The sequence below is a fragment of the Ctenopharyngodon idella genome, chromosome 1 (assembly GCF_019924925.1).
Source record: "Ctenopharyngodon idella isolate HZGC_01 chromosome 1, HZGC01, whole genome shotgun sequence".
NCBI lineage: Eukaryota > Metazoa > Chordata > Actinopteri > Cypriniformes > Xenocyprididae > Ctenopharyngodon > Ctenopharyngodon idella.
This window is the reverse complement of record NC_067220.1, coordinates 22,491,613-22,518,395: the sequence shown is the minus strand read 5'-3', so window position 1 is coordinate 22,518,395 and position 26,783 is coordinate 22,491,613. Positions and strand designations below refer to the sequence as shown.

Sequence of the window (26,783 nt, the reverse complement as noted above, 5' to 3'; positions counted from 1 at the left end):
GTAGAGACCAATCCAATGCTAAATCTAGTTCATTTAAAGTAATGTGAGATGCTGAGTGCGTCATCATTATTAGGTATAATATCGCGTCTCTTTCAATATACATACTTTAAAAAATGATGTTTTCTCTTTTGTAGGCTAACCATTCTTCCCGGAGAGCATTGACTTCCAAAATTCCACCAGTATCTGATTTCTTTGAATGTGTTTTTATAATTACGATTGTGGACACCGACAAAGAAAACCCGTTCTCACGATTGTTCTTTTTAAATGTCTTTAATACCCGTTTTTAAAACATTAACAGACTCTTCGTACTGCTAGCTGATTCGTGTCGTAGCCGCAAGTCTTCCTGGATCAGCTGTTTGAGTGCGCATGCGCAGTACATACAGTACTGCAGCACGGTTTGCTGTGACGTTCATAAGAGGCAAGTCCGAACAAATATCTCCCTACGTGTAATAAATATTAGGCGCATCAACTTATAAAGGAGCTGATTCAACTCATTTATGCAGCGCAGGGGAACATGTTATGCCTGGTGACAGAGAAAATTGAAATGCAGCGTGAACTGTGATTATTTTCGCATCTTATCCTTATTGTTTTTACCTGACCTGTCAAAGTGAAACTCTTCAGTGGACGGATGATGAAGAGGATGCATGCCGAGGATGAACTGACCAAAGCAGCCGCCACTGGGGACACTTGCCGTGTTCAGCTTTTACTTTCTAACGGAGCGAATGTCAACAGCGTTAACAGATTCGGAAGAACCCCTATACAGGTAGGCTACGTTTTCAGACACGTTCTAAAGGACTTTATTCTTACAACAAGTTTAAAAAAAAAAAAAAAAAAAGTCTACATAAATAAGCCGGACTGCACATATAGGCTACAATATTAATTATCACAATACAATACAAAGGCATTTAGAAATGTTCTACTAAAAGTCAAATTATTTCACAAAATGATGGTAGCCTAATCACTTTAGGATTTTGCTTAGTTCTTTCTTGCAGTTGGTTTAATAGACTACAGGATTTAAGTTTAATTTATTAATTTATTTAGGCTACTTGTTTAGCCTATTTATTTAACTTGGATTTAATAGGCCTATTTAAGTTATCCTTAAAGAAGTAAGACTAACAACATTTTGGCCATATCCTAGTATTTTTAATAGCCTATGGCCCTGTTTATTGGCATTCTAATAACGTTTAATAATGTCATTGAAAATTTTATTTTAAAATGTAGGCCTATTTTTTTCTTATGTAGTCTAAAGAATAGGCTAGTAGCCTATTATCTATTAGGCGTAGTGTAGCCTATTATAGTTATTGTGGAGGTATAGCTAAGCCTAAAATATTTCACTTTACCTTTTAAAATAGCCGTAGATGACCTTTATTTTTAAACTCGTAGGGGAAAAAAACATTAAAAAAAATCTTTGTTGTTTTATTTGTCTTGAATGTAAGATAGAGCTAGGTATATAGTTGTGATTTTAAATTCGACAGGATAAGACGAAAGTGACTAAAGTGATGTGCCTAAAGAACAAAAAAGTGTCTCAATGTCACATTTTAGTAGTTATTAAATCCACTTACTTGATAAAAAAAAAATAAAAAATCAAATCCTATTCCTAAACTGTGTAAATTAATGCCTAAATTTTAATATTTTAACATGGATTTATTGTTCAGTTTTATAGCCTAACTTCTTCGAAATAAATAGCCCCCCATCACCATCCGTCACAAGTAACTGCAAACATTTTAAACCAGACCGTAAAAGCAAACTTTTTTTTTCTTTTGTGCTGCAAATCCTTTATTTTTTTTAATTATTATTTTCCCCCAAACTGTTGTCACGTTATGGGCTAGTAAAGTCGGTTCAACCGATGTGTTACAGCTCATTCCATTTTGCAATACTCTCCATTCTGTACAGGATAAAAAAAGCTGGAGGGGTCAAATAAAGTGCCTAAACGATGTTCGATAATAGTTTCGCAAACTTAAAATGAACAGACACAAAGGCGGCAAAAATTCAGAAACTGTAAAAGATCACCGTATTGCTTTAGGTGTCAGACTAATTGCCTACAAGTGAAATGTTTTAATCTTTTAACGAAAGATGTTTATCACAAGCGCGCATATATGATAGGCCACGCACTTAATAAAACACGAGATAAATGTTACAAAATGCGTCGTTGCATGAAATATATTTAACTGCCCGTGAATTATTTTCATTAGATTATTGCTGCACAAATTATCAGAAAACAATAGGCCTACAATGTTCTTAGCTACTAAACGAAAAAAATCTCTTCCTTAATTATTAAAATAGGCTAATACAAAAGTAGAAATTGCAGCCATTTTTAAATGGAACAAATGCCAAAGGGTAGGCTAGACCCGCAACAACTTTGTTTTTTGTTTTTGTTTTTTTTGTTTTTTCTGGGGGAAAAAAAAACATTTAACGTTTTTCGCAGGTGATGATGATGGGTAACACACCATTGGCTTACCTGCTGCTGAAATATGGAGCGGATCCTAATCTGCCTGATCCCGGGACAGGAAGCACTCCTCTGCACGATGCTGCCAGAACCGGATTCATGGACACTGTGCAGCTTTTAATGCGCTTTAATGCTGATCCCAATGCAACAGATCACAACAATTTGCGACCTGTGGATGTGGCACGGCAGACTGACCATGTGGACGTGGTTGAATTTCTTAGTCGTTTTTAAACACTAACGTTTTTTTTCTTTCTTAAATATATCACAAATGGCAGGCCTATTTAGCCTATTTTAAAAAGTAAACGAAGGAGCGCAGTTAGTTAATGCACTTTGTGTAATGTATTAATTTTTTTCTGTGGATGTATAGCCTATTTGGAGTTTAAACAAGATTAAAACAAGTAGGCTATATTATATGTTTCCTTTGAGAATTTTTTGTTCTTCATTTTTTTTTTCATTTTTGAATAGGCTAGCCTACATAGCAGCATCTACGCATTATGTTTGCTAAAAACTACGGAAAGAAACCCAAACTTTAGTCTGAAACATTAACGACATAGCCTACTAAAACGTGTAGTAGACAAGGCGTAATGATACAAATTATTTACTATATCCAAAATATTTGTTCTTAATTTAGGCATGGTGTATGATGTGGCTAAATTGAGTCAAATCGATGAAATATAACGAAATCAAGTCGTCCGTTTTGTGAGTAAGCTAGCCTATGCTCACAATGCAATAATAGCATGAGATTTATGTACATTTTGGAGAGCCATTTTCTCAGCTCTCTCTCTTTCTCTCTCTCTTTTTTTTTTTTTTTTTGTAAAGATAGTTTCGTTAGAACTATGTTGTTTTATGAATTAGCTTGAATAAAACCATATAGTTTTACTCCACCATGCAAGCTTAAATTATGTATTTGTTCTTTATGAAGGAGAAACTGTTTCACTGGGTTTTATAGAGTACTGCCCCACCAATTATAGAATTCAAAGAACCATTTAGCTTATGTGGAAAGGAATGTCTGATTATTTATATACTTTTGATTGCAGACATTATTGATTAGCCATATATAATTTTACCTCTTGGCTGCTGCAAAAAACCTGTGTGAAATACACATACTGGTATTATGTAAGAGTTAGACAAATAAATGTTGAGAACTAAATAATAAATAAATAAATAACCTATATAAAAATGTAATTATTTAAAGCTTGATTTTGCATGAAGACAATTTACTTTCAAAGTGCCAAAATGTCTGGTTATTTGTAGAATTACCTATTAACTTGGAGTTTATCTCATATGAAATTGTGTAAAATTATTTCTGCAATGTATTATTCAGAATACAATAAGAGGACAGTTTGGTTGGCAACATGTATAGCTGATCTAATCTAAAGAAAAGAACAGGAAAAACAGAATTAGGTCAGAAACTATTGTAGATCAAAGTCAGATTAAAAAGGCCTCCATTATGAAAGCAGAAATATTATTTTGAAAACTATGCATTTTACCATTTTTTGTTACAAATTGGAATCTTTTCTTCTCAAAACTCTGGAAAAACAAATGTGCTGCTGACTCTAAATGGAGAAGTTTTTAGCATTGCTCATTGAAATGTGGCAATATGAATAATATAATAATAGAAATTGCATAGGGAAAAAACAAAAAACAAATTGTGGTTATGAGAGAAATGCATATAGCTTTATATATAACCAAAAACACTACATTTACTACATTTAAAAGGCACTGAAAAAAAAAATTGATAATCAAAAGATCCTGTTCATTCCCTCTACCAATGCTTCCATGCATTATGTCCAACTTTTTTTCTTTTTAAACAAATACTGTATTTTGAAGAACTGCACGTTCATATCACTGGCTGACAAACAAACCCCTTTTCTTTTTTTATTTAGGTTAATATAGCGGTAAGAATGTCACATGTTTACAGATACATGATTGCAGTTGTGGACAACACATCTTCATGGCTCCTTGATGGCAGAGTACTTTAATGTTTGGGCAACATTACTGAAGACTGAGACATCAACTGGACAACAAAAGAAAACAAAAATTATGACATGGAAAGTTTTAACTCAGTATGCATATAATGTTTAGAAAAAATATCTCATCATATAATTACATATATTAAAATAAAAAAATAGCCATTTACTTAGTTTTAAGAGCTTTAAACTCACTTTTTGTGCACTTATTGTGCTCCCCCAGTCCATCTGGCTGATCTGTGGGATTGCTGTGAGCAGGATGCTGCTTGCTTTATTTGCGTTCTCTTTCATGGTTTTCAGAACATTGTCCACACACACCTAGAATAAAAAAGGAGCTAAGTTTGGTATATGCAGGTTTATAAAAAAAATTATAGGAAAAATACAAATAATGGTACAATAATGGTAATGAATGGACCAGCAAGCCAGAGATCATAAACTAATAAGATATAAAGAAGCAATGCATTATGATCTTAAAATGATTACATTTATTACTAAAACTGCATGTTACCTATACAAACAAATGTAAAAAAAAATAAATAAATAAAAAACCCACATAGATTTCAGGCTGTTAAGTCTCACATTTGCCTGTGGCCACTCAAGATAATGCAGATAAGGTTGCCATGAGTCATGTATAACCTGTCACAAGTTAAAACTGAAACTGGAAGACATTTTATGCTCAAGCAACAAATGGACTATTGTCTCTAGTGCTTGACTTTGTAAGTCATAGTTGTCTACAGCTACACTGTGCATTCAAATTCTGCAGGGGACTATTACAGGATCTATAGTTAACCTACTGAATTAAGACGGCAACAAGAAAAATCAATGTGATCAAGAAAGAAATCTGAACTACAGACTATTCTTTTATTATCAATGTTTTCCTTTAGAGGAACTGACTAATTGGCTGGCAGCAAAATGTGTATGATTGTCTGTGCATGAGTCAGAGAGAGAATGAGAATACAGGACAGGGACGGAAGGATGTGGTGAAGTGGGGAGTGAAAACTAGAGGTCAGCAGCAGGAACTCGGAAGGAGGACTGAACTGCGAAGGGAAGTAAACATTGCTTCAAACTGCCAGCCTAACCGGTTGTCCGGCTATCGGAAACCATAATCAGTAGAGAGTTTATTGACTTAAAAAGGAATATCCTATAACAATCCTTCTAAACCAATGGGATACAAACAACTATGAATAAACACAAGAGAAACACATTTGCCCTTTATTATGGCCTTTCTCTGACATGACATCAAAAGATTATATACACAGCGTCACTGTCAAATCTCATATGGTATAATTACAATGAGAATTAACTATTAAAAAAAACTTTTTTTAATATCAAAGGGCTTTTATGTGGCATGTGTAACCAAGAGACAAATGCTTCCATTTATGGCACTCTAATTACATTGTAGAGAAGTAGCAGATGAGCAGATGAGAGAACGGACAAAAAAAACTCAACATTTACCATAAACATAAGGACAGAATACCAGGGTTTGTATGGGTACAAGGTTATAAATATTTATCAAACTCTCTTTGACCCAAAGTAAATTGCTAAATTACTCAAACATTACATAGTGTAGCTTAAAAAAAAACTTTATGAAACAAAGAAAGAAAAATTGTTTATTAATCAGACAGTGTTTGGTAACACTTTGCACTCAAAATCTTTTGAATGTGTATTTTTGGCACAGAATTGCTCAGTTAAGTTTCAGTTCCAAACTGAAAACAAAATGGACTGGCCATTTACATAGCCCTGATTGAAGAAATTTTATGAGTTTGCCTCCTGCACAGAATCTTTTTGGTCTGTGTGGGAGTAACATCAGAAGCGTGCAGCTGTGCATGTGCACAGCTTAGAGGGAATAATGGCGTGAACTCAACTGACTCAACTGAAGAACACAAAAACAAAATGGACTGGATAATGTAAGAACTAATATTAGATTTTTACTTGTAAAGCTACTAAACCTATGTGTTTACATGTTTACTTATCTAACGGCTACATTCTAGAAACTTAATTTACAGCTTATTATTATAAATGCTATAACCTATATAATTTTCAAACGGGGGTCTGCTGACAGAAAACTTACAGTATTTTTACAATTTAAAAAAAACATTTACTTTATTAGGGCTGAGACAATACATCAAATCTCGATTCACAATATGAAGAATCTGGAGCGGTAATGATATTTTTCAATGTATCGCGATTCTCTCTCGAATCGATTCTGAGCTTAGTTTTCCAGTTCCTTTACACACACCACTTAAACCTAAAATAATCATTCATAAAGTTCGAAAAGGTTGAAGTGAATTATAATTCTCGCATCATAAAATCATTCTGAGCCGAGGTGCAAGTATATTTAACCACTTACATGACTGTCCAGCAGTCTTCTTCGTGAGCGTTTGAGAGTGTGCGGTTAAAAATTAGCCTAGAGTGCCATCGGCTGTTAAAACTAAGCTCAGAATCGATTAGAGAGAGAAAATAATTAGGATTGATCCAGATTCATTGTATCGATCGAGAATCGATATATCGACCCAGCCCCATTATTTATATATTGTTTTTACAAACAATATGTAAAAACGGTCCAACCGAAAAAAAATGAATATGGTTAAGTAGGTACACACACAAACATGCACACAGACAGACAGAAGCTTCTATCTGCTCACCGCCTCTTCATGCTCTTTCCAGCAGTCATAATCAGTTGCCATTGCAATACTAGCATAGCACAGCCCGGCCTCCTTGGCAAGAACCACCTCCGGTACTGTGGTCATGTTAATGACATCAGCACCCCACTGTCTGAACATAAGGCTCTCTGCCCGAGAGGAGAAACGAGGACCCTCTATGGTCACCATTGTCCCTCGAGTATGACACTTCACACCGAGTGCCTGGGCAACCTCCATGAGAACCTACAAGAGGAGGTAAGTAAAAGGTGAAGAGAATAAGACAAGATGAGCAATAAGGAGTGGGAGAGACACAGCTGGGAAATGTCACTAACCTCTCTAGTCTTGTTGCAGAAAGGTTCAGCCATAGGGATGTGACACACACCTGGGGGGCTGGTGGGCTGCCCGTCATAGAATGTCTGAACACGTTTTGTTGTCCTTGAATTCAGGGTGGTGTGGGACATTTTGGTGTAGAAATTAAGAAGAAAATGAAAAAGAATATGCATCAAACTGATAAGGTGCATTGTGAGGAACAATAAAGCTTGCACACCAGACGAGAAGCAAGTATCGCACACTGGACACATCATTCTGTACTCGCGTCCTCAAGTTCAAGGTGGTTCTAATCACCATACAGGTGAATGCTTACTTCAACAATGAACAAAGTGGCGTCAATGAGTTTAGAGTTTGATGTATGACAAAACGGTCCAATAACACCAACAGCAGGATTTTAAGCCAAGCGGTGGAGCTGGTGTGTGTGTATAGTATACTAATAGAAAACAATGTGTTTGAATATTACGCCGGTGTATTATTTGCCAGATGTATCCAGTGTGCGACCCTCTTAAGAATTTGTCTGCATGTGTTGTTCAAAATAATGTAATTCTTATGAAAAAGGAAATGTTTCTCTTCTCTCAAAGGTTGTGACATTTAGCTAAAATATAAAATTTATTTTCCTCAAAACACATTTCTAAAAGCTCTTAATTTAACTATCTCTGAAGATATAACCATCAAGAATCATAATTTAATAATAATTCTCAGGTAAAATTAAAATGAAATGGGGATTTTTCACTCCTGGCTACAATTTAAGCAGTTTTGTTACAACAAGAGGCCTGTCACACACAGCTGGTTTCCGTGGCTGCCCAGGTAAGTTTGAGATGAATTTTATCATACTTTCGTTCTCAAAAAGGTGGAGTGGTTTTTACCGCCATGGTAACTTGCGCTACATGGCTAACCTGCTCCGGAATGGTCCACATTAAAAATGCATGATTTATGTGTTGCTCCAAGTTCAAAACACAAACACTGACAGTGGCCACTATACCAATTGTTAAAAAATCAGGTTTTGTCATGGGCAGACGGGTTAAAGCAGTTTGGCCTACTTTTGACATTAATTCACTAAGCATGACCCAATGGGCCAATGAATGTAAAGACTTTCTAATAAAAGACAGAGGTACTTGTCTTTATGCCAGATCACTCAAAAGCAAATAAAATGTAAGCTAACTGTGTTCCCTGAATATTAAAGTTTAATAAAAGATTTGATTTAACTGGAATGGATTAGTTTCCCAGGGAGCACTAAAGGGGGTGGATTCCTCTTCTTATATTATATAATGAATTGGAAATCATATTTTTAACCCCTTAACTGTCACCCCCCTTTTTGAGCATAGACGTGAAAATGCAGCAGATCCCTAATATATCCGCTGACAGACGCCTGCTTTCAAATGCTCCCGTGTGTATCTGTGTAAGCGCTCTGTGAATTTACAACATATTTTTGAAGTGTTGATCATTGTAGCCAATCACAGACATATCTGTTGAGCGCGTGAACACAATGGCCAATCAGAAGTGTTTAAGAATCTGCTCAACAGTGTTCAAAATACTAGGGACAAATGCTGGCATCGTTACATTTTTTAAATTTCAGAACTGACTTGGTACCGAAGTTGGCACTTTTGACAACATTAAAAGGTACTAGTGTTTCAGTGTTAGTTCGAGGCTGGATCCTCTTACTCCAACTACGGCCTTTGGAAGTCTTCAGAACTTAGTCTTCAGTAAACTCTGTGTCAACTGACTGAACTTTAACTCCCCTAAAGCACAAAAGTGAATAGAAATTTTCATTCAAATTTTTGACATTCAAATTAAAGGTGCAGTATGTCTCATTGACAGCTAAAGACTGAAATGGGTACTGCAGTCCAAATTCAAAATATTGGAGAGAGTCGTTTCCCCCACCCCCTCCTCCTTAGACATGATGCTCATGCGGGTTGCCAGTTTGAGGACACGCAACAGGATCGAGCGCAATTGACAATGGAAGGCGAGGAGACTTACAATGCAAGTTGATGAGTTGATTTATCCACATTTTAATATGCTCCCGTTCAAAGAGATTTTTAGATGGATGGTGAGGCATTTTAGGTTGGGTAGAATCTGCGATCTATGACCTAGTTTGTTTGCTGGCTTCCATGCCTGCAATACACTGTGTTTTCCACCAACTGGCAACAAGGGGCGTCGAAATACTACTGGGTAAATTGGCAGTGGGCGGAATCACATAGACCAAAACAAAAACAGACATTCCGACACGGAACGCACATTTCAATGTAAAATAACTGGCTGCAGCATTGTTTTTCAGAGAAACGAGTATGTGAACTTAGCATGTTTCCTATATACTTGCAAACATATTATTTTTATGCTTTAGTACAGTCAAAAAATTACATACAGCATTGTTATTAATCATTCCAAAGCAAAACAAGAAAAAAGCAGAAGATTTTATCTTAAATTTCTGGTTTGTTTAGCGATATCAGTTTTAACCCATTTAAGCCCACTGGCAACTATAGTTGCCGCAGTGTATAGTTGTCATTTTCCTTTTGTAAGTATTTTTCTAGATGTTACTTATGTTTTATGTCTCAATGACATGCAAGCAATCAACCAAATAAAGGATTTCAAGAACAAAAAAAATGGTATTCACTTCATTCCTGTCACATGAGGTTCCTGTCACATCAACTTCCTACCCCTACTTCCAGGAAGCATGGCAAAGGCAAACCCTCCCAAAGAAAGGCAATTTTCATGTTACTAATAATTATTTTTTGTTGACATATATATATCTACATAATCATGAAGGTCTCTAGAATCATCCAAACAAAACAAATCTTACAAGAGATCTATAGTTTTTTGTATACTTAGTCAAAAGTCCAAGCAGCAACTATAGTTGCCGGTGGGCAAATGACTTGTAAGTACATAAATCATGGGGAAATGGGGTATACTGTGTGTAATGGGTTAATAAATCAAGGTTATTGGTCTTGTTTAGTGCTTTTTGCTTTCATTATATGTAATATTGTTACATATTATATATTGTTATTTGTTTGTTTATTTATTTATTTTTTGTTATATGTGACCCTGGACCACAAAACCAGTCATAAGGGTCAATTTTTTGAAAGTGAGATTTATACATCATCTGAAAGCTGAATATATATAAGCTTTCCATTGATGTATGGGTTGTTAGGATGGGACATTTGGCCGAGATACAACTATTTGAAAATCTGGAATCTGAAGGTGCAAAAAAATCTAAATATTGAGAAAATCGCCTTTAAAGTTGTCCAAACGAACTCCTTAGCAATGTATATCCACTCACAAAATGAAATTTTTGATTATATATATATATATATATATATATATATATATATATATATATATATATTTATATGGTAGACAATTTACAAAATATCTTCATGGAACATGATCTTTACTTAATATCCTAATGATTTTTGGCATAAAAGAAAAAAAGATAATTTTGACCCATACAATGTATTGTTGGCTATTGCTACAAATATACTTGTTCGACTTATGACTGGTTTTGTGGTCCAGGGTCACATATATATGTAATTTTTTCTAATGAACGATGTAATTTAACTTTTTGATTCACAGTGCCCTATTGGTGCAAATTAATGGCTGCACTTTTTGGTCTGCACTATGTTCTACCACTTTAAGACAAATTTATTTGTTGGTTGTTGTGTTTTCATATTCATGAGATTATAAGCTAGATGCAGCTTTTTTGGGTTTGCACCGAATGTTCTTTGACTTTGATTGATCTGTTGAAAGCAGTTATTTTGAGTTAGATGCCAGTTCTCCTATTCAAATTTGACATTGAAGGGCTGCATACAACATATTTGCCCACCGGCAACTATAGTTGCCGCACATTCAAATACGATTTTTAAGAAAAAAAAAACATGAAGAAAATAAATGCAGAACATGTTCACATAGGACACTATTAACAGGACTATATGCATGAAACCATTTAGAAAAATTTGGGCAAAAATGGGTTAATATTGTGTCTGGACGAGGAGTCGAATCCAAAAGAATATTCCTTGACTCTGAATAGCTCTAGTGTGGGAGTCGACTCTTAATACCTTCAACAAAGGATGTCTCAGTGTTTTCTTCATACAATATTGTTAAGAAGCTCTGTATTTCCTCCAACTGTTGATAGTCCACCTATTTTGTCTTTAAAATATTCTTTTAAGTGTGAAATTAAAAGTGTAATGTCAAATGATTATAGAGAAATAAACACTTACCTATCAATAAACTGGTCAATCAAAACAATGTCCCCAGGCTGGATGTCCTCTCTGAGAGAACCACATGCTGTGGTGACTAACAGGTGAGTGCAGCCCTCTTCCTTCAATGCCCAAATATTGGCCTGATAATTGACATTTGTGGGCATGATGGTGTGTTGTCTCCCATGCCTTGTGGGGGGAGGGGAGGGGGGTGGGGAGTTCTAGATTAGACTTTTGTCCTTCATAAATATAAAACCAGCAGAAATTTCAAGTATAAAGGCTGATTTACACTTCTGCGTCGAAACTACGCCTGTCGTAGGTTGTCCTCTCCAAAATTGTAACAGCACGTCAATTCTATGCGGACCACAAGGACTGTGGTTGGTCTGCTAGAACCTCTCCCTAAATGTGTAATTGCACATCAACGCGGACAACAGCGCAAAAGTATAAATGAAAACTGCACACCTATGGCGCAGAGGCTACGGCGTAGGTCAGACGCAGAAGTATACATCAGCCTTTAGTCAATGCAAATCTACTGTATATACACACCAGTGTAATTACCTTGCAAGAAGCACACATTCAACATTCTTTATTTTGCCCAAAATTAGAGCATCAGACGGCTGTCAAAAGAGAGAAAATGAGTGTGAATAAATAAACTTCTGGCTCTGCCCATCTGTGATATACTATTGTTGACCACATCCAAGCAAAATCCTAGTTATTTAATGATTTTTTTTCAACTTCTCAGTTTAATTCAAGCAAATGCATACATTAATTTCCAAATGTGCTCTCTTATAAACAAGCATGTTAGAAAGCACAGCAGACAGGGTGCAGACACTCACCTTTCCAAATGGTGTGACTACATATCGTTCTGTTCTTCCCTCCAGGATGTCTGGATCATCAAGGCCAGATCCACCAATTATTCCTATCTATGAAAACATGATATATTATAGACATATCTGAAGGCGGGATGGCGTCTGCAGTTGTTTGCTTCATTTGAAACATTTCCAACACTCGCAATTATTTTATATTGACACAAATCATGTACAGTAGGATGCGGTTTTGTTTCACCATAAAACAAAATGGACAATTCTTGTTTGTGGCAAGTAGGGCAGGGCCAATAGCTGTGGGAACAAGAGCGAGGCCGGTGGCGTGAGTGTTAATGAGCGTCACCTGCGTGCCACACCGGTCTCAAGTCCCACAGAGGAGCTCTGGAAGGATAAAAGGAGGAGTGACTACAGTAAAATATGAGAGAGGACCAGGCCTGGACTTTATGTTGGTGTTTTGTTATGTTTATATGCAGCAGTTGTCCATCAGGGGACAAAAACATAAAACAATTTGGAGACTGTATTGCAAAAATTGATATGGGTTTTATTTAAAGTGAAAAAAGATAAAGACCCTTAGGTCATGCAGAAGTGTGTTATAAAATGTTTGGTATAAATTAATAAATATAGTTATTAGGGATAATACACTGAGGTTTCAGTCACCAGTGAAGGAACCATGAACTAGAGAAAGAGAACAAAGAGATTTTATAGGTTTTTTTTGTTTTGTTTTGTATTCACTGAATAAAAGTTAGTTTAGGGTCAGTTGGAAAAGTGCACTCTGTAGTCTATCCATGGAAGCATGATTGCTCTTTATTCAGTGTACAGTGTACAATTATCAATGTTGAAAACAGTTGTGTACAATTTTTTTTTTTTCAGGATTTTTTAATGAATATAAAGTTCAAAAGAACAGCATTTATCTGAAATAGAAAGCTTTGACATCAACATAACATTATAACATGTAACATTATAAATGTCTTTACTGTTACTTTTGATCAATTTAATACATCCTTGCTAAATTAAAAGTATTAATTTCTTTCATTTCAAAAATTCTTACTGATCCCAAACTTTTGAACGGTAGTGTATTAAATGTTACAAAAGCTTTCTATTTTTAGATAAATGCTGCTCTTTTGAACTTTCTACTCATCAAAGAATCCTGGAGAAAAGTACACAACTGTTTTCAACATTGATTATAATAATAAAAATTTCTTGAGCAGCAAATCAGCATGTTAGAATGATTTCTGAAGGATCATGTGACACTGAAGACTGGAGTAACGATGCTGAAAATTCAGCTTTGCCATCACAGGAATAAATTACTTTGTAAAATATATTCAAATAGAAAACAGTTATTTTAAATATTGAATAGTATTTCACAATATTACTGTTTTTGCTGTATTTTGGATCAAATAAATGCAGCCTTGGTGAGCAGAAGAGACTTCTTTTAAAAACATTAAAAAAATCTTACTGATCTAACATTTTGAATGGTCAGTATGTCAGTAACACTGCAATAAGGTTGCACAATTAACACCAAAGTTTAAAAAATATCTAATAAAGAAATAAATACAAAAGCAGAAGCCCACAAACTGCGATCAACTCCAAACACTAATAAGGCAATAATGGGAATGGATAGCCATCAGTCAGGATTTGGCCCAGAAGCTAATATCCAGCATGCCAGAGAAAATTGCAGAGGTTATGAAGAAAAAGGGTCAACACTGTAAATATTGACTCTTTGCATATATGCAATGTTTTTGCCAATAAAAGCATTTAAAACATATGAAATTATCATTGTTTTACAGTATACAATGGAAACGTGGGGGAGAAAAATCTACAAATATTAAAGCAGCAAACTTGGCGAAATACAAAATTTATGTCACTGCCAAAATTCTTTGGCTATGACTACACAGTGCACACGACCACATGGCGCCCCCTTGAGGTACACTCGCGGTATTGGCTAGCGACATGATCTCTCTATCATGAAGCAGGCAGGAAACACTGTTTAGCGGTGAAGCATGTGGGCATATCAGGTTTTCATCATGCTCTATAAAGTGCGAAACGGGCTGCTGCCTTGGAAGGAAAGAGAAGTGCTGTATTCTAACGATTACAATATAGAGATATTATTATAAACTTGATGATTATTTTAAGAATCCAAGTAATGAAACATTTGGTTCTTTCGCGCGTTGACGTGAAGCACTGCAGTACCCCGTCTTATGAACTTTTTTCTTATATAACTCGTGTCAAATTTCATGATGATAATGTTCACTTTACCTTTACGTGACTGTCCGATGCCATTTTCTTCAATGCTTCCAAGTGTAGCATTAGCCTAAAACATCAGCTTCCTACTAGTTCTTTCTTGTTTTCTTGTTTCCGCTGCGCAAACGAAACAAATGCAGTAGCGCCGCCTACTGTGACTTAACTAAACCAAAGTAATAATTAATTTTAAATAATTTTGAACCCCACAAGTGTAGATCCAAGAGAAGATAACCAGAAAACAATACAGTATAACGACAACGCCACTGTTAGACTTTGTGTTATGGGATGTAATTAAAGCATTTTTTTTTTTTTGGTACCACTATAATCCATAAAATATCTTAAAACATTAAGGTGCACGATTTAGCCCACTAAAACGCCATCAAGAAAACTCGTCATAATAATAATGTCATTAGCATGATTTAAAAAGAAAAACACACTGAAATAATGTGATATGAACGCAATACAAAATGCATTATCTCAGCAAACAAAAATGGATTTTGCCACAGATCACATCAAATGTACTTTTTTTCTATAGCATTTTACATTCTTTTACCTTTAAAAATAATTTATACAGTATATTGTGCACTAGCAAAAAAAAAAAAAATCATACCTCTGGATAAAATCTATGCTTGGCATCATTGATTCAATATAAAGATGAATTTTTGGGGAATTTTCTTAACATATTTTAGAAATCTGAGGGAATACATTGAGTTTGTGTGAACTGTAAAACTGTAAACTGGACCAAAAATTAATATTGAATGCCTGTGCATGAAACTGCTACCAGACTATTTTAAGCAAACATAGGCTACACATAGAAATACAATGTAGGCTATATAAAATAACACGTTATGACAGGACATTAAGAAAATAAATACACTTTTATGATTCTTTTCGATTTATTTGAGATAAATAAAAAAAAAAAAAAAAACATAAAAAAGAACACTAAACCTTGAAAATGGTTGACTCTCAATTTGCTTGCATAGGTGAGTTTGAAATTAATACATTTTCAAAATCACAAATGTACATGAACATTTATCCTATACAATTATACAAAAAAAAAAAATAAAAATAACCCCAAATCAAAATCATCACATTTAAAACGCATCCCTTCTCTATTTATAAAACAATGAAAAAACATTTGGGCATTGCAACAATAGTCCTTTGCTAATCTTTATTTGCCACAAATTGAGGAATTCAATAACAGTTAAATTGAACATACAAAATCACGAAGGCATTGGCGTTAATCAGTCTGGATGTGATTCCCTGCATCACCCACTGAACTATATTCAGTTCCAGCAGTTGACTGTTGCTCCATGTCTAGGAAACTAGACTTGGGCGGATGAGTTTCTGTAGCACTGTTTGCTATTGTAAAAGTGGAGCTAGCTGCACAGACATTACTTGTTGAAGGTTCATTGGGGTCAGCATTGTCACTGTCACTAGTTATTGTAATCAGAACAGGGCTATGCTTTCCCACCCTCCCCTCACTATTATGTCTCTTGCTCTTCCTCTTGTGTTTCTTTTTCTTCTTCTTGTGATGTTTCCTACTGTGACCCTCAGATTTGTCATCTACACTTGGACTCCTACTTTTCCTCTTGAACCTTTTGTGATGCTTCTTGTTTTTCTTTTTTGCACCTTCTTCAGCGGAATCGGCGAACAACTTACTAGGACTTTTCCTTGAGGGTTCCTCATAATGCTTTGTTTTGTACTTTCTTTTCCTGCCATATTCATCATGCAGTGATGTCTGATGTGAGGAGTTGGAGTTGATTCTAGAATTGCTCCTTGAGCGACTTCTATCCTGACAGTTGGAAGAGTTGATTCTAGAATTGCTCCTTGAGCGACTTTTGACCTCACGATTGGAGAAGTTGTATCTTGAACTGCTCTTTGAGTGACTTTTGTCCTGACAATTGGAGGAGCTGGACTTGATTCTAGAACTGCTCCTTGAGTGACTTCTTTCCTGATGATTGGAAGACTTGATTCTAGAATGGCTTTCAGAGTGGCTTCTGTGCCGACGATGTGAAGAGTTGGTTTTAGAATTGCTCCTCGAGTGTCTTCTTTCCTGACAGCTGGAGGAGCTGGACTTCATTCTGGAAGTGCTCCTTGAATTACTTCTGTCCTCACGATCCCTGCTTCGCCTTCTTCTGTGTGATCGAGAATGAGAGTGATCATATACACTTTTGTAGTAGCTGGTGTAGGATGAGCTTGTCTCTGTATAACATCTCCTGCTGCTGCCTTGCTGACTATAATGGCTATATGAATGCCAATAAGAAGAGCTGTGGCGACTTGTCTCCTTTCCTTGGTTCCACTTATGCTTGCTCTCTTTAGACAATGGGTGCTTCCTGCTACAAGAGGAAGAGTGTGTCCTGTTGCTGTGTGAGGATCCTTCTCTAGATCCCGACAACTCCCTTTCATGATGCCTTTTACCATATTTATCTTCTTTTCTAAGGTGAGTAGAGGTGTCATCAGGTGAGCGAGAGCACCTTGTTGGCCTCACCGAGGGTCTCTGAGTGACAGTGGGTGACAAATCAGACTCTGAAGTAAAACGAATGTGTTGGGGTGCTCGAGGGCTTTGCGGCTCTGCATTCTGCTCAGAATGTTCGGAATCAGAAGAAAGCTGGACCAGTTCTGGTGTTCTTTCTGCCACTGGCTTAACATAGCCGATAATAACACAGTCTTCATCACTGCCAGGGGAATCCTCCTCTTCGACTGCAAAAGTGGCAGTATTTGCTGGACGGTCCTGATGTGGTACAGCAGTAACAGACGCTACTGCTTCCCCTACACTACTATCAGAGTCTGAGTCCCTCACATGGAAAGGTAATACCTGAGATGTCTCTGAAGAGTAGGATGGCCCTGGGGTCTCATCATCCCATGCTGTTTGGCTTAAGGTCACCCTAGGAGTGGCATAATCCTGGGCTCCTGACACTAAAGAATCGCTCTCATCCTCAGAGATGGCAATCACAGATGTTTCTGAACTGCTACTCTCTCCGGAGGGCCGAGGCAAGTCATAAACAGCACGCTGGTCATATGCCTCCATGTTGAACGGGGATTGAGCAAAGCTAAGAAACTCATGGAGGAAGTGCTCTGTGTGGGACAGCAAGAAGGGACGAAGCTCATGTAGAACAGCCTGGTCGTCCAAGTTATGTCGAGTAATCAGAGTCATGATGATGTGCTGCACTATATTGACAAGGGAACCATGGGTGCCATACAGAACAGTCAACTCTCGTCTCAACCAAGGTACAAGCCTGTGGAGACAAGCAGGATTTCTTTTAAAGAACTCTGCAGAGGTCTCCCTGATACGGCCACCATCCTGCACGCTTTGGACTCGCACTCCTCTTCTGTACAAGGCTCGTCTGAATTTAACTACTTCTTGTTCATGAAGGCTTTGCACCGACCTGCCCTCACTCTCTCTTCTTTGCCTAACTGCCATCCTCCTTATCATGCTATGGAGATCTCTGTTGTGCCGCTGTGGAAGAGATCCTCTCAGGCCCTCAAATATGACACCATGGTCAGGAGGGGGAGACGTCCTCCTCGGTGCTGGTCTGCGGTCGCCTGTAAGTGTGGTGCGATACCTGAATCTTTGCCCTGCCATGTTGCCAAATGAGCCATTTTCAGATGGCCGCAGGTCAAACCTCTTGTAGTTATCTTCAGATTTAATGGTGTGATAAATTGAATTAAATGGCTGCTTGCATAAGGGGCATTCTGCTTTATTCTTTGACCACTCATGAATGCAGCAGAAGCAAAACTTATGTAGGCACACATCAAGATATGATATGTTTTTAAAGTGATCCAGGCATATTGGGCACTTTGATTCCGGAGATGCTGCTTTTGATATTGTGTTTAACACAACACCTGATGGGCGCTCCTTTATCTGTGGTGATGCCATAATCTGATGGAAGAAACATCTGAATCATTAGGCTACTTGTACTGTTCTCAGCATTCGCTACATTTTTGTCTAAATGTGACTGTTTAGATCGTTTAAATAACGTTATAAATGAAAAGAAAAAGAATGAATTGGAACTCATTTTGATGTTTTTAGGGAGTATAAAGTCAAACAATTTCAAAGTGATACTGTCCTGAAATTCTGGAAAAGAAAACCTTTTTAGGTAGCATAGTATAATGTTCTATTTCTCTCTCTCTCTCTTTTTTTTTTTTTTAAACAAAACAGCTTCACTGCTTAATATTAGAAAACATTTGTACGTCAATTACGATATACTGTAAAAACGATAACATACTAATAGCCTACTAATATATTAGTGTTTATGTGATAGGGTTTACTCATATTAATAATTTTTCTTATTAGTAATGAACTACTTTTTAATAGATACAACAAAATATCGGTATTTTGCGTCGTTACAAAATACCTTACAGAATGTATTGTACTATACAGTGTAATAGTAGCTTTTGTGTTAATCGCAATAAATACATTTCTATAATAAATCTATGCAGAACCGAATAAAGTAGAAATACTAATATATCCCCTTAAAAATGATGTTTTAAACTTACACTTCCTTGTATTTGTTGTAACTTGAGTTCTTAGATCCTCTGGATTCCACTGGAACCATCTCGCTTAAGTATCCGAAACAAAAAAAGGAGCATTATGACTTGTACTGTTTAATGATTGTAATAATGCAAAATCCACAAAAACATGTGACCTGAAAATAATTTAACTTACTGCCTAACAAACCAGTGCCGGTTCAAAGATCAACACGGTATTCAAAAAGTCTGAAATACATTATATCTGACGTATTTTATTGCTACACCTTTACAATTTACTGCAACTATAAAATGCGCTTAATAACAACCAAAAATGACCCAACTTCTCTCTGTCGGTCTATATAAGCAATGTTGATAATGACGTAACAAAACAAGAACATCTCGGAAGTGAAATGCTATCAAACTTTCAGAACTTCCTGTTTTTCACTTCAAAATAAAAGCACATCCACCATATGCAAGACAAACGTCCAAAGTTAGCAAAATGTGAAGCGTTAATGATATAGAGACGTAGTTTTTATTTCATAATTTCAAAATACTAAAACACTCACGAAAACTTTAGGGAATTGTTGACAAAATAGCAACGACCGGGTGTATTATATTATAATTTATAAACAGACTTCGGGAAATCTGTTTTATTTGACATTTAATGCATTCAATTGTTTTGTTTTTTATAAAAACCATGCAGTAACAAATGTCTAAGACTCCTTGTGTTGTTTCTAAATCTTTTTTTTTTTTTTTTTTTTAATAAATAACCTTAGTTTTATTGATCAAAATCTTAGTAATGTAATTTGTAATAAGTACCAGAAAATACACTACTGGTCAAAAGTTTGGAATCTGTAAGATTTTTCATGTTTTTAAAAGAAGTCTCTTCTGCTCACCAAGGCTGCATTTATTTAATTAAAAATACAGTAAAAACAGTAATATTGGGAAATATTATTACAATTTAAAATAACTTTTCTGTTTGAATATATTTTATAAAGTAATTTATTCCTGTGATCAAAGCTGAATTTTCAGCATCATTACTCCAGTCTTCAGTGTCACATGATCCTTCAGAAATCATTTAATATGCTGATCAAGAAACATTTATTGTGTACAATTGTACAAAATATTTGTGTACAATATTTTTCTTCAGGATTTATTGATGAATAGAAAGCTCAAAAGAACAGCATTTATTTGAAATATAATCTTTTGTAACATTATAAATGTCTTTACTGTCACTTTTGATCGATTTAATGCATCCTTGCTGAATAAAAGTATTAATTTCTTTAATTTCTTTTCAAAAAAATAAAAATAAAAATTCTTACTGACCCTAAACTTTTGAACGGTAGTGTACAATGTTACAAAAGCTTTGTATTTCAGATAAATGCTGTTCTTTTGAACTTTCTATTCATCAAGGAATCCTGAAAAAAAAGGTACACAACTGTTTTCAACATTGATAATAATCATAAATGTTTCTTGAGCAGTAAATCAGCATATTAGAATGATTTCTGAAAGGATCATGTGACACTGGAGTAATGATGCTGAAAATTCAGCTTTGCCATCACAGGAATAAATTACTTTATAAAATATATTCAAACAGAAAACAGTTATTTTAAATTGTAATAATATTTCACAATATTACTGTTTTTACTGTATTTTTAATTAAATAAATGCAGCCTTGGTGAGCAGACGAAACTTCTTTTAAAAACATTAAAAACCTTACCGATTCCAAACTTTTGACCGGTAGTGTATATTCAGGTGTAATCTAACCAAAGGGGCGTGTTACTCGAAAGCACAGGAAAAGCATACAGAATCTGTATAATAAATTTTATTGACATAGTATTCACTCAAACATTAATTTTACAACCAGTGCAACAGTCATCATGGTCATCTTTAATGATGACCATGACCCTCTGCTTCAGGAAGATCTGGGACAACTTCCCCCGTTTCCAAAATGGTGTCTCCCTGAAAAAAAAAAAAAAAAAAAAAAAAAAACATACATGCACAAAGAAAGATGTGTATGAGAACATTTAGAAACATCAAAATAAATGATTATTTGAATGTTAATTTACAAAACAGCGTACTGACTACTTTACTATATTCCTTTGTCTATGCTCTCAATTATACGTCACTTTGGATGAAACTGTCTGCTAACTGAATAAATGTAAATGTTTATTAGTGTGATAATACTGCTTGGACCAAATATACTTACAGGAAACAGTCTGGGTTTTAGCTCAACAATTCCATATGGCCTTTTCTGTGGAAACAAGAAATATCAGTCAATTTGAGCTTTAAATTTTAGCATGATAATGATCAACCAAAACACAAAGATGTTTAGTGTTATTTTATCTGTCATAAAGGCTACAGTAATATTTCAGTCCCTTAGTCTTTGTATAGCTTTGGTTCACCAAAATAAAACAATTAGCTTCTAATACCATTATACTGAACATTTAACATGCTAGAAACATAATAATCACTACAATAATGATCCAATCATATACTCTTAAGCATTTGCCTATTTAAATCCAAACAGTGATTTTTTTTTTTTTTTTTTTTTTTTCCCCTCCTCAGGCAGTGTATATCACAATACAAAAATATGTATTGTGAATAGCAACAATATGTATAGTGTATAGTTCACCCAAAATGAAAGTTTAGACAAATTTAATTTAGTATCAAATATGATTAACCCAGAATGTCTCACAATTTTCCTGATACATCATTGTCTGATGAGGTAGGTTACAATAGATAGATACATCTGAAAACAGGCTTTCCTATTCATTGAACGTTATCTTTTATATAATTTAAATTATTTAAAACTTGAAAGCTGTAGTGGTATAGCTTTTTAACACCATGTCAGCATCTGAGGCTATATTCGTAGCAAAAACATAGTTATGAAAATACAAGAGTTGCATAAATACAATAAAAATTAAAACCAAACAAAACAGCAATTAATATCATGCAAGATTAGGGCTGCACGATTATGACAAAAATCATAATTGTCAATTATTCCCTTGAAATTGTAATTGCGATTATTAATTACGATTATCAAAATTTACATTGAATGATGCTTTATACCATTGTTTGAAGCAATAATCATGTTTTGCTTGGCCTGCTCAAAGTCAGGCTAAAGAGAAAATCCAGTGCAAGGTTGAGAGGTCTGTCTATCACTCTTTTCCATGTTTGTAGAGTTAGTTCGTGGAGTAAATATATAGGCTGTGGCGTTGTCACGATACTGGAATTTCTAACTTCGATACGATACCTTGAAAAGTACCGATATTCGATAACATTTTCGATACCACGGGCTGAACAATGAAAAAAAAACAATCATATAGATATTTTTTTATATTCTTTTTTTTTTTGTCCGTCTATTAAAAGTCTAGGCAATCAAAAATTTCTTCTGAAGACATCACTTTATAAGATAAAGCTTTTTAGCTTTTTTCATATATAAATGTTGATCAGTTACCATTACAATTATCTCACAAATATTTGCTAACTCAATGTATTTGATTTTACAATGGGGTAATTTTGTTGCAATATCTTACACACAGCACAAGGAAGCTTGATTTCAAATGGTAAATTGAATTTAAAAAAAGACAAGTAAACAGTAATAAAATAAGAACAAATGAACAAATTACTAACAATAGCACAAATAAATACAATAGAATAAAGATAGAAATTAAATAGACTGCTTTCTTTTTTTCAGTTAGGTCTAACAGTAGTAATCAGTTAAGAAACTGAATAAAGAAACAAAGTAATGAAATGTAAAATAACATTGGATAATATTCATTGTAAAAATGAAATACAGATTAATCAATTAAAGTTACAGAAGTTAATAAGTCAAGAGCAGTAAGTGATTTTCTCTTTGTCTTTTGTTGTTTTATTAACATTAACAACACAGAGAGCGGCACGTTTATTCGGCTACTGTCCCTTTAAGACATGACGAACGCACGGACACATTCTTCCTGAACTGTTTTACGTTAATACTCACCAAGATGGGCATTGTGACATTGTGTATTTGACCATTAATAAGCCGTGAAAAAGAGCTTATTTTTGCACTTGTATATCAGAGCGCAAAATCTGCGGGAATGAACGGAATTATGCGCAGTCCCGCGCCGAAATTCAGACCCGGTCACACCAACACTATTAAACCGGAGAGCATGAGACGATTGGGAGGAGGCGCGTGCGTCTCAACTCGCTGTCAGAGAGGAGAGCAAGAACGCGCAGCTGGTATCAGTGTATCGATACTGCAGGAAGGAGTATATCGTTTCAGATATTTCAGTGTCGAAATATCGATATTTTTGACAACACTAGGCTGTGTACACCGCTTTTTAAAAATGGCGGGTGCTGGCGTTTCGCATGCGTTCGACATATCAGCGTACACCTACCTCACTGGTAGCTCTGTGCTTTTGTGCTGGGTTAGACCTTTTATACTCTGAAGTAGTCCTGATTCGCCTCTCGCAACGTAACATGCTCTAAACACACCTCTTAAACACGCAGAATAATGTAAGTGGATATTTTTCCTTGTAATCGCGCCTTTGAACGAATACGACATCGTGGCATCCGTAATCGCGATTAGAAAGTCGATTAATTGTGCAGCCCTATGCAAGATGATTTATATTAAAGTATGATAAAAATTCCAAAACCTTTTCTGGTAAAATCTCACTTGTCTACTTGCATTAAAAGTGGAACAGTTCAATAAAATATGTTTAAATAATAAAAGAGGTCTTGCAGAACACTGAGTTCGGTCTTCACCTTTGGCAAAAATGCATGAGTCAAACTTGTGTGACCTATGTGACATCTAGTGAACACCACTTGATCAAATCTTGTTTTAAAGGAGATTAAAAGTCTGTTGGGGATACATATCCCATTCTTATTTGTGTAAGCAACACATAATGCATTTGGTTTGTGGGGCTCTGATGGAATAGGATTGGAGAGGGTTTTAAATGTAATTAAAATGTTTATATATTTGTTTTTTGTTTTTTTATATACAGGTTATTTCAAACGTCACTTCTGTATTTATGTGATGGGACTTCAGGTGCCAGCTTTGTATTTCAAAGAAATATTTTTTTATTTTATTTTTTTTTTTTTTGTGAGTGTATATTTATTTCAGAAATTTTAATAGAAATGAAGTATGGTCAAGTGTCAAATAAAATATAAACTTAAAAATATGGAGTTTGTCAATGTCATCACCCAAACAGTAACCAGTTTTGATATCTAAAAAAAAAAAAAAAAGCTTACATTTTAATATTGAACTAATGAAATGATCTGCTGCACATACTTACAATAGTGTTTTCTACATTCTATGAGTAAAGAAAACAAATAAATAAATATGAATGTTTTGATGCTGATGCTGATCTGTGATTATCAAACTCTGGAAACACCTCTGCACATTTGAGCTTCCATGTTTATTAATTATGAATAATAAAGTAAATATACAATATATTTTTTAATAAAAATACATTATTTATAACTTTAAATGTTTGTAGTCAGAGACAGAGTGTCAGCATATCATTTTGTATTTTTAGCCAAGCAGAATGATGAATATTTCTATTCTGGTGTCAGCGTTGCCCTGTACATTGGTGAGTGCAAGTTTAAGCCTATTCAAGTCCACGCCTGATGTAATACCAAATTTAGCATTTTAATTAACAGTACTTTTTGATAACTGTTTATCATATACCCTAGAACTAATAATTTGGTAACAATTTAAAATAAGGTTTCATTTATTAAGATTAGTTAACTACATTAGTTAATATGAAGTAAATAGAGTTAAAATAAAGTAAATTTAGTTAATTTTAACATTTACCAATACATTATTAAAATCAAATTGTAATTGTTAAACATTTGTTGATGCACTGTGTGAACATGAAAAAAAAAAAAACTATAACATTTTACTAACATTAACAAAGATTAATAAATGCTTTAAAAATATACTGCTCATTGTTAGTTCATGTTAGTTAATGCATTAACTAATGTTAACAACAAAGGGCTTTAAAAGTGTTACAAATAATAAAAAAACCTTCAACTCTATTTTGACTTTGTTTAAAGTATCATGATCAGTATAGTATTGAACCGAATCATGACATGAGTGTTGTACCCACATTTTTAAAGTAATTTCATAACTTTTCATAAAATAATGTACATTCTTATGAACACACACACACACACACACACACACACACACAATGACACGAAGGTTATAATTGTCACGGTAATTCTTAGGTAATTGAATCAAAGAAAGCAAGTCACACTTGAAGAAACAGTATGTCAGTATGCACTTACAGCGACGTGGTACTTCATATAGTAATGCACGACCCAGGCTGGGATCAGAATCCGCGTGATGGCAAAAACACTGGCATTATAGGCTTTAAATGTCTGGTTCGTCCGCACAAAAAGAAGATAAGACAAAACTGCATGTTATAATAATATACTGCCGTTAAAATGCTTATTTACAGTTCAATGCATGTTACTTATACACAGCATACATTTTTCCAGATGTGTTTAATGTGGATAAAAAAATCATATATCATGGTATAAACTCACATAAAGTCTCCAGAGTGTCTTGGGCTCCAGGAATCCAGCCCAGAATCGCTCAATGCGGCCGGGTGTTTTGGGTGCAGTGACTGGCTCTCGAGGGCTGAGCTCCTGATCTTTAAGCCATTGACGCCGAAGCTTTGCTAACTGCTCAAAGCGGAGTTTTTCATCCGCTGTGTATCCAGACATACTGGTTTTATATTAATTTTCAAATAAAGTAGAATTTACAATGACATCTGAAGAGGACAAACCTCCCAGAGTGCAAAGCGAACTCAAGAACACTCGACATAAATATCGGGCTTTTACACTGCGACACCTATTGATCTGGAGTCAAATAACCACTGTGATGACAGAAAAAAAGCAATAACCACACGAGGTCGTGCGTTACTCATTAACTGCTTTGCCACTGCCTGCGACAAAAGGTCAAGTTTAGTTGGGTAGTATCGGTAGCATGGCCCTGTTAGACTCTTCTGGTTAGGCTCTACTCTTCATCTAGGCGCCAAAAGCATCTTTGCTGACATATAAATTACAAATATTTCGTTATATCATCGAAAAATTTTACCAGTTCCGAATTTGTCTATATTTTTTTCCTGTCTGCTGCCTTTCAGATCACACCTCAGGAAAGTTACAATGCCATGCTACACTGCACAAGGATACATTTTGTAAACTTTCCTTTTCTTCTATAAAGAAAACAAATTATTTTACTGCTACTAACATTATGAATATCAAACCTCATCATGGCTAGTTTATGGGTATCTTTAAGAAACTCTGAAAAACGTTTAGCACAGTAAGACTCTGGAATGGGATTATGCATTATTAAATTTGATTACATATGAAACAACTAATTTATGTAATTTTCTCTATTTAAAATACAAATGGACACAACACTGCTTTTATTTTATATTTATGGGCTGGTTTGCCTCTATTTTGACAGACAAGTAGAGATAGAAAGGAAACATATATGACTCATAATTAGATACATTAGTTTTACTTATAATTTATACATGCCAAGAGGATAACTTATGTAAATAAAAATAATAAAGGGGTAAAACCTGTATCCCTCTGCCCTACCATTTTTCCAAAGTTTAGTTCCTAAAAATGTCCTAAACCCAGTCAATTTCCACAGAACATGAGAGCTA

The 26,783-nt window shown here is 35.0% G+C and overlaps 3 protein-coding genes across 3 annotated transcripts; all 3 read right to left on the bottom strand.

Annotated features, from left to right (window-relative positions):
- Nucleotides 1-4,101: 4,101 nt before the first annotated feature.
- On the bottom strand, nt 4,102-14,798 carry mtap (methylthioadenosine phosphorylase). The gene is made up of 8 exons (XM_051893720.1): nt 14,659-14,798; nt 12,415-12,501; nt 12,137-12,195; nt 11,600-11,767; nt 7,391-7,493; nt 7,062-7,301; nt 4,612-4,734; nt 4,102-4,463 (listed from the first exon to the last, which is right to left on the bottom strand). Exons 1-8 carry the CDS (start codon nt 14,707-14,709, stop codon nt 4,425-4,427), a joined length of 870 nt encoding a protein of 289 aa, XP_051749680.1. The 5' UTR covers nt 14,710-14,798; the 3' UTR covers nt 4,102-4,424.
- On the bottom strand, nt 11,599-19,999 carry toporsa (topoisomerase I binding, arginine/serine-rich a). The gene is made up of 6 exons (XM_051893618.1): nt 19,313-19,999; nt 19,144-19,206; nt 14,659-18,526; nt 12,415-12,501; nt 12,137-12,195; nt 11,599-11,767 (listed from the first exon to the last, which is right to left on the bottom strand). The coding sequence occupies exon 3, from the start codon at nt 18,521-18,523 to the stop codon at nt 15,884-15,886; it is 2,640 nt and encodes an 879-aa protein (XP_051749578.1). The 5' UTR covers nt 18,524-18,526; nt 19,144-19,206; nt 19,313-19,999; the 3' UTR covers nt 11,599-11,767; nt 12,137-12,195; nt 12,415-12,501; nt 14,659-15,883.
- Nucleotides 20,000-20,926: 927 nt separating this feature from the next.
- ndufb6 (NADH:ubiquinone oxidoreductase subunit B) lies at nt 20,927-25,949 on the bottom strand. The gene is made up of 4 exons (XM_051893798.1): nt 25,654-25,949; nt 25,393-25,485; nt 21,326-21,370; nt 20,927-21,078 (listed from the first exon to the last, which is right to left on the bottom strand). The coding sequence occupies exons 1-4, from the start codon at nt 25,831-25,833 to the stop codon at nt 21,007-21,009; spliced, it is 390 nt and encodes a 129-aa protein (XP_051749758.1). The 5' UTR covers nt 25,834-25,949; the 3' UTR covers nt 20,927-21,006.
- Between the last annotated feature and the right edge of the window lie 834 nt (nt 25,950-26,783).